Source organism: Sphaerodactylus townsendi, linkage group LG01 (assembly GCF_021028975.2).
Source record: "Sphaerodactylus townsendi isolate TG3544 linkage group LG01, MPM_Stown_v2.3, whole genome shotgun sequence".
NCBI classification, from domain to species: Eukaryota; Metazoa; Chordata; class Lepidosauria; order Squamata; family Sphaerodactylidae; genus Sphaerodactylus; species Sphaerodactylus townsendi.
This window is the reverse complement of record NC_059425.1, coordinates 15826603-15835039: the sequence shown is the minus strand read 5'-3', so window position 1 is coordinate 15835039 and position 8437 is coordinate 15826603. Positions and strand designations below refer to the sequence as shown.

At 47.5% G+C, this 8437-nt stretch overlaps 1 protein-coding gene across 1 annotated transcript in view; it reads left to right on the top strand.

Moving 5' to 3' along the window:
- The first annotated feature begins 834 nt into the window (after positions 1 to 834).
- Positions 835 to 8437, top strand: part of LOC125436769 (V-set and immunoglobulin domain-containing protein 8-like) — a 32977-nt gene continuing 25374 nt past the window's right edge. The window contains exons 1-2 of the mRNA XM_048504047.1: positions 835 to 938; positions 5033 to 5112. Coding sequence (XP_048360004.1) covers positions 835 to 938; positions 5033 to 5112 — 184 coding nt within the window. The remainder of the gene's footprint in view (positions 939 to 5032; positions 5113 to 8437) is intronic.

Sequence of the window (8437 nt, the reverse complement as noted above, 5' to 3'; positions counted from 1 at the left end):
ATTGGTTGGGTTGTTAGGCCACCCTCCTCCAACGGGCTCAGGGTGCGTTATTGTCAAACAACATTAAAACAGTAACACAATCGGATCGAATCTTCGGCATCATATATTCCCTCTGGGAGATAAAACGTTTCTAATGGTTGTACACCGCCCAGAGCCCTTTGGGGATGAGGTGGTATATTAAATCTGACATATAAATAAATAAATAAATAAATAAATAAATAAATAAATAAATAAATAAATACCATCCCAACCTCCAGATCTATTAAGAAGAAGAAGAAGAAGAGGAGGAGGAGGAGGAGGAGTTTGGATTTATATCCCCCTTTCTCTCCTGCAGGAGACTCAAAGGGGCTTACAATCTCCTTGCCCTTCCCCCCTCACAACAAACACCCTGCGAGGTAGGTGGGGCTGAGAGAGCTCCGAGAAGCTGTGACTAGCCCAAGGTCACCCAGCTGGCGTGTGTGGGAGTGCACAGGCTAATCTGAATTCCCCAGATAAGCCTCCACAGCTCAGGCGGCAGAGCTGGGAATCAAACCCGGTTCCTCCAGATTAGATACACGAGCTCTTAACCTCCTACGCCACTGCTTACTCATTCATGCAGAAAGGGAAGGAAGAATAGAGAGGGGGAAAATATAAACAGCAGGGAAATGGGAGGGGGGAGGAAAAAGGAGGGGGGAGGAAAAAGGAGAGGGAGGAAGGGGGGGGGCAGATTGCTGTTGCTCTCCTTAACCATAGGCCTGGTGGAACAGCTTAATCTTGCAGGACCTGCACAATTGTAATAGGTCCCGTATTGCCTAGGTCTCGCTTGACAGAGTGTTCCACCAGGCCGGGGCCATGATGAAAAAGGCTCTGGCCCTGGTCGAAGACAGCCAGACAATCTTCAGTGGAAAGAAGAAGTGTGTGTATTTCCAACTGGAGTCTAAACAGAAGAGTGTTCAAACGTAAGGATCTAGTCTTCACTGAGGAGGTTAGCCTGCTTGGGATGGAGTGCTTCAGGCTGCAGGTGGGGTCTCATACACCTGAACATTCCTTTGTACAAAAATAAAAAATTCCCCGCATGCAGAAAGTTATCATGATCGGGAGCAGTCTCAACTAGAATGCCCACCCCTGAGATGCTAGCTGTCTAGGTGCTGAGCATGGGGTTCTGTTTATTGCAGCATGCAGGTCCATTCCTTCCTTGGGATGACTCAGGATGCTGCATACAACTGAGCAGGGGTGTAACGAGGCAAACTGGAGCCCTGGGCAAAACCTGAGTTGGATGCCCCCCCCCATAGGCGGCCACCCCACCATGACCAAAATTTTTTTTTTTGCACCAGGTCATTGGTGCCTGCAGGGGGTGCATTTTTAGACATATCGGCACCACAATTTCAGCATATCATCAGGAGACTGTCCTGATGCTACCCCCAAAGTTTGATGCAGTTTGGTTCGGGGGGGGGGGCAAAGTTATGGGCTCTCAAAGGGGCAGCCCCATCTCCTTAGCTCTTATTGGAAAGAATGGAGGTTGGGGCACCCCCTTTGAGGGTCCGTAACTTTGACCCCCCTGACCCAAACTGCACCAAACTTGGGGGCTATCATCAGGACGGTCTCCTGATGATACCCTGCAATTTTGGTGCTGATACGTCCAAAAATGCGCCCCCCTGCAGGTCAAAATATGAAAAAACAACAAAAAATAAAAATGGATCGCTCACATGCCCAATGAATGTTATGCCCCTGCAACTGAGGTCCATTTCGTGCAGTGGGGAGCAGCCCAGTGCTAACAATTTGAGGAAAAATATCCTGCTAAGGGGAGAGGGGGAATTTGTTCTTAAAACCATTTCCCCCTGTATTTGGAGGCTAAGGTCTGTTTCCCCGGAGGTGACCAACCTATATCTGAGCATAAGCACCTCATAGTGAAGATAAGGTCTTGCATGACTGAATGCTGTGCCATACAATAATTCCTTGCATTCAGAAAAGCAGCAGGTCAGAGACAGGGCTAGGCAAGAATGCTTTCCCGACAGGGTGGTTTTCTCTTTGCAAAGTTTTTTTTTCTGTATACATCAGCACTCAGATTCTTTACATGCAGAAAACCAGCCTAGCAAGGAAATAGGCTGCTGCCTAGCTTTCTCTCTGACACACTTCTTTTCTGAATGCAGGGATTTTGAAAATAAATATAGGACAAATTCCAGTGGGGTGGAAACTTACGATAATAAGAGATGAACTGAAGCATGAGCTAAAAACCGATGAAAGCATTCCATCAAGTGGATTCATGCGGTATGAACTTTCCATATAGATACTTCCGCAAGCCTGGTTTTTGCTGAGGCAGTCAACCTTTTCGAATTCAGGCCACAAGGAGATCTACTGTCCCATACAAACACATTACATGTATATAGAAGACAAGAGGTTGCCTAGTCTTCTCCTTGAGGTGCTGGATCGCTGTGTGCAGGGAATGATGTTTGCTTGTCTGTTTGAAGGAGCTTTTCATCACGACAACTACCTTTTGTTCACGTTTGATCTCTTTGGGTCCAACGTACATTACCCTTTGGGTCAGATTCTCAATTGCGCATGTGTTCTTCCATCATCAGAACTCACCCCACAGCAGATCAGAGAAGCCCCACGGTTTCCAAGAGTTGGCAAAGTGTGGCTTTTCCCCCTGCCTGCGCAGGGAAAGCGCTACAGAGTGGTATGTGCTTTGCTTCGCTCCCTGTCTTCCCCTGCCCACGCAGGAACAGTCCCACTGGCCTTTCTGGGGGATTGATAGGGCTCCTTTTAATGTTTGTTTTAATGAAGGCACTTTTTATCGATCCCAGGAGCCATAGATTGAAGGGTTGGCTGGGTTTTGGTTTTTTGTTTTTAATTACGAAACAGGTGCCAGACAACCACCTGAACTCGGAAACATTCTCCTCAGGGGGTGGACAAAATGGCGGCTGGGCTTGTGGGAAGCAGTGAGGCCGCTCCACATTGTAAACAGGAAACGTGGGGAGACCCCTCTGTGAAGCACCCAGCTACGCCGAAACCCCTAAGTGCATAAAGTTCCAACCTTCCCCATGCAGCTCCAAATGGTGCAAACCAGAAGGAGCTTTATCACACCGCGGAGAATAACTCACATTTCAGTAGACAGCAATAGATTTCTAGATATGGTGAATTTTTTCTTACTTGTGAGGGACACATAGAAGAAGAAGAAGAAGAAGAAGAAGAAGAAGAAGAAGAAGAAGAAGAAGAAGAAGAAGAAGAAGAAGAAGAAGAAGAAGAGGAGGAGGAGGAGAAGAAAGAAGAAGAGGAGAGAAGAAGAAGAAGAAGGAAGAAGCAGCTGAAGAAGAAGAAAGAAGGAAGAAGAAGAAGAAGAAGAAGAAGAGTTTGGATTTATATCCCCCCCTTTCTCTCCTGCAGGAGACTCAAAGGGGCTTACAATCTCCTTGCCCTTCCCCCCGTCACAACAAACACCCTGCGAGGTAGGTGGGGCTGAGAGAGCTCCGAGAAGCTGTGACTAGCCCAAGGTCACCCAGCTGGCGTGTGTGGGGGTGCACAGGCTAATCTGAATTCCCCAGATAAGCCTCCACAGCTCAGGCGGCAGAGCTGGGAATCAAACCTGTTTCCTCCAGATTAGATACACGAGCTCTTAACCTCCTACGCCATTGGTTGGAATCCTTTTCCTAGCCATGCTTACTCGGAAGTAACGAAGCCCTGCTTGCTGCTATGGGTTATACTTCCAAGAAAGGATACTTAGGCCAGGCGCTTTCCTTAGTTAATGGGCAGAAGTCAATTCCAATCAAATTGACTCTTCAAAGGTGTGCTCACCTAAGTTACTGTGGCTATTTTGGTTGTAGTTTATACAAGAAAAGATTACTACTTCCCATTACCTCTTACCAACAAACTGCTCCTATTGCTTTTAAATTTGCTCCCACCCACCACACAGTTAACTCTTTGTCAACATGCACATCTGCTTGAATTTAATTGACAGGTGAAAGTTCTTTAGAAGTTCTTTCAGTCCTTTAACCTCATGCAAACCTTCTGCAAAGTCCTTTAACCGCTTGCAAAGTTACCGATCCACAGTGGATTCGTACAGTTACTTGCTCCTTCGGCCAGCGGACGCTCTGCTAGCTGAAGGAGCAGCCTGGAGGGGAAGGGCTGAGGAGAGGGGTGTGTCGGGTGATTCTCTGCCCCCACGTGACCTGCTGGCGTGCGCCCAGGGACATGTAACCCCACATGTCCCCATGAGCACTCCGTCTCTGCGTAAGACACATGTGACTTGATGGCCAAAAGAGGTCCTACAGCTACACTCAGTTCCCCCCGGAGTCGGCAACTTTAAATTAGCACCTCGGTTTGATCTGCAAGTATGTATTTATTTAAACTATTTTCATGACACCTTTCCAGCCAGTTGGAGTCCACAAGATGGTAGAAACACCAGGCCTGAATGTAGGTATACATAAGTATTTATGGCCATAAAAGCTGTTATGGATGAGAGACACAGGTAACAAGAATTACTCTTAGGAATTTGGACAAAAACGTAAAAAAAGGTTAAGTTTACCAACTTCACCTTTAATATCTCCAATTGAAGGTTACCATAGTATTGCTAACGAAAGAAATAATGACAAGATAAGAAGAGAAGAAGAAGAGTTTGGATTTATATCCCCCCTTTCTCTCCTGCAGGAGACTCAAAGGGGCTGACAATCTCCTTGCCCTTCCCCCCCTCACAACAAACACTCTGTGAGGTGGGTGGGGCTGAGAGAGCTCTGAGAAGCTGTGACTAGCCCAAGGTCACCCAGCTGGCGTGTGTGGGAGTGCACAGGCGAATCTGAATTCCCCAGATAAGCCTCCACAGCTCAAGCAGCAGAGCGGGGAATCAAACCCGGTTCCTCCAGATTAAATTACATGAGCTCTTAACCTCCTACGCCACTGGTAAACAAAGAAGGGGAATGAAATCTTGGCAGGAAAGCAAACTGCATCTCAACTTCACAGGAGTGTACCTACTTAAAATGGCACCCAAGGCGACAACTAAAATTGCACTCCCCTGGACTGTGGGCCCCCGGGCTGTGCCCCCCTGACCCCGCTGTCCCAGAGAGAGAGAGAAGTTAATTTACCAACTTTGTTCCAAAGGGGTCGACTGGGGGCGCCGCTGCTTCTGCCTTCAAGCCAAGGGTGCTTTATACTAGCAGCAGTGGCCCCACCTCCTTGCTTCACTCCTGATACACCTGCCACCTGGCCCTACCGCTGATCGCCTGCACTGCGCCAGCACGTTGAGCAGAGGACAGGCAGCTGCTGGTGGCGATGCCACAGGTGGGTGGGCGCCAAGCAGGTGGCGCTGGGAGGAAGTCAGCAGCGCACAAGATAGGTCTATGTGTGCCCCCATCCCTCACCTAGCTGCTGAGTCCCACACTGGCCCGCCCAACACGAGGGCCTTCTGGGGGGGGGGGGGGAAGGGGCAGATGCCCAAAATGTGCTGGGCACATCACGTAGAGGCAAATAGTGCCTGGGTCAAATGTACCCCCCCCCCCCCAAGATATGCCATTGCAACTGCAGCCCATTGGAAAATGGAAGGGCTTCCAGACCAAGAAGACAAAATGAGAGAATATACCAACATGGTCAAGCTGACTAGCCTCGTAAGCGGAAGACTAAAACAGGAGTTCAGTGAGAAATGGGAGCTATATTTTAATTGTTATGCAACATCGTTCGGATAATATGTTGCGTTGAAACGATTTATTAATGCAATTAACTGATTATATGCCTTAACGCCGCACTTCTTAGGATGATATTATCTATACTATTATTATTGAATATTTTTTGCATGTATGCATGAATAGACGAATGGCTGAACCTGGGAGGGGGGGGGGACACAGAAGGGAGTTGTGAAGGTGGTGGGGCCCTATGTTGGTGGATTTGCCGTCCTGGGGTACATACCCCGACAGAGGGGCAAATCCACTGGCAGGTGGCCACCACACCCCTCCTCAGTGGCCAGACCTCTGTACCCCGGCCAGCTCTGTAGGGGCATTCCAGAAGTATGGTTCTAGATGGTGTTGGCATTAGACGGCTTCCATGCCAGCTTTGTCGCTTGGCCAATATATGCACCTGGGGCTTGGACTTAGCCACTGAGCCCAAAGGTCGGCTTTCCAGCAGCGGGGATACGCTGCCGAAAAGCCCTCCGGAGTCAGCAGGGTGGTACCGCAGCGGCTCCGTCCCAGGCTGCCTCAGGGCTCCGGAGTGAGCTGTAATCGAAAGATAAGTAGATGTAATACTTGATCAATTTAGATTAGATAAAAGCTCTTACAGCTTGGTGATATACTTTAATTTGAATATGTAATTGAAGGCCTGTTATTGTTACAAGTGCCTAATAACTTGTAGATAGAATAACGTAAGTAATACTTGCATAACTAAATGACTGATTAATTGCATTATTGACAGTTACTTTTTACTTATCGTTGTGTGGCTTTAAGACAAAACTGTCCGTTGCAGAATGTCACATAAAGTCAATAAGAATGATTAACCGCTTTCTCATTATTAATCACTTTGAGAGCAGCCGTTTTATACTTCGAGATAAGTTTATTTTGATAAACGTATTGTTATGAATTTGTCGTGATTGTTATATATTGTTGCGATTGCTTTGCTTTTTTCCCCCATTCTGCAATTTTCAGGTGTAAAAATAATTAAAATTGTTTACATAAAAAGGGTCCACAAGATGGCAAATGTAAAAATATATATATCTGAACAAAACATAGCTAAAATTAGTGGATAAGAGTAGCGGACTCTAACCTGGAGAGCTGGGTTCGATTCACCACTCCTTTGCATGAAGCCTGCTGTGTGGGCCAGTCACAGTTCTCTCAGAACTCTCTCAGCCGCACCTACCTCACAAGGTGTCTGTGGTGGGGAGAGGAAGGGTTGTAAGCTGCTTTGAGATTCCTTATAGTTGAGAAAAGCAGGGTATAAATCCAAACTCTTAAACAGGGTATAAATCCAAATAAATCCAAATCCAGCAGTGGCGTAGGAGGTTAAGAGCTCGTGTATCTAATCTGGAGGAACTGGGTTTGATTCCCAGCTCTGCCGCCTGAGCTGTGGAGGCTTATCTGGGGAATTCAGTTTAGCCTGTGCACTTCCACACATGCCAGCTGGGTGACCTTTGGCTAGTCACAGCTCTTCGGAGCTCTCTCAGCCCCACTTACTTCACAGGGTGTTTGTTGTGAGGGGGGAAGGGCAAGGAGATTGTAAGCCCCTTTGAGTCTCCTGCAGGAGAGAAAGGGGGATATAAATCCAAACTCTTCTTCTCTTCTTCTTTCTGGTCACAGTTCTCTCAGAACTCTCTCAGCCCCACTTACCTCACACGGTTTATGTTGTGAGAAGGGGACGGAAAGGGAAGGCAATTGAAAGCTGCTTTGAGCCTCCTAAAAGGGAGGGAAATGTGGGGCATAATAACCAATTCTTCTCCTTCTTCAAGTAAAAACACAGAAACGACACTGGAGAGGGCGGGCCAACCACCATTATTGGGGGCATCCCCGATGAAACCAAAAAAAGCCTTCACTTACTGGAGGAAGGCACTGATAGAGGGAGAGAGATGAACCTTCCTGGGGAAGGAGCTCCAAAGTTTCGATCCCACAACTGAGAATTATTAAGTGAAGTTATTTAACTTCATGCCATGACAAACGTCAGCTGCCCTTCCCCACACATTTTATCTATTTTTATTTGTTTCCTCATTTCATTTATGACCCCATCCTTTCTCCTCAGCAGGGACCCATGGTGGTTTACATAATCATCTTATCCTCCATTTTATCTCCACAACAACCCCACGAGGTAGGCTAGGCTGAGAGCATGTGACTGGCCCAAGGTCGCCCAGCAAGCTTCCATGACAGAGTGGGGAATTGAATCCAGTTTGCCCAGATCCTGACAGGACATTCCAACCACTACACCCTTCTGCCTCTCTATAAATCTCTGCTGAAGGGACATGATATTTTTCTCCTGGACGATTGGTATCCTTCGTTCCCACAGCTTTCAATTAATGGACTGTGGGTCACAAAGTTGTGGGAGGAAACGTGTTTTGTTGAGACCCTGCAGAATGGCCACCTGTGACAAATAGACAATGCCCATTTATGCCCTTGTGGCCTCCTTTGCACTGAACGTACATTCCCTTCAGGTTTGGTTCTCGGTTACGCACATGTTTCCCCCTCTCCGGAACTCACAACGCTCCCACATCAGACTCTCCTTGTGGCTTTCTAAACCTGTGAAAGCATGACTTTTTATCTCCCTTCGCAGGAAAGTGAAGGAGAGCAATGTATGTCCAGTTTTTTTTGGGGGGGGGGGTTCCCTATTTCTCCCTGCCTACCCCTGCACACATAGCAGCAGTTCCGTCCACTCCTCAGCCCAAAAGGATTAGAGGGGCTTTAAGAAAATATATTTTGATGCCGTAGGTCTACCACAGGAGCGATAGACCACATAAAACCCTGGTATTTTTTTTAAAAAATGGCAGGCAGCCTCCCCA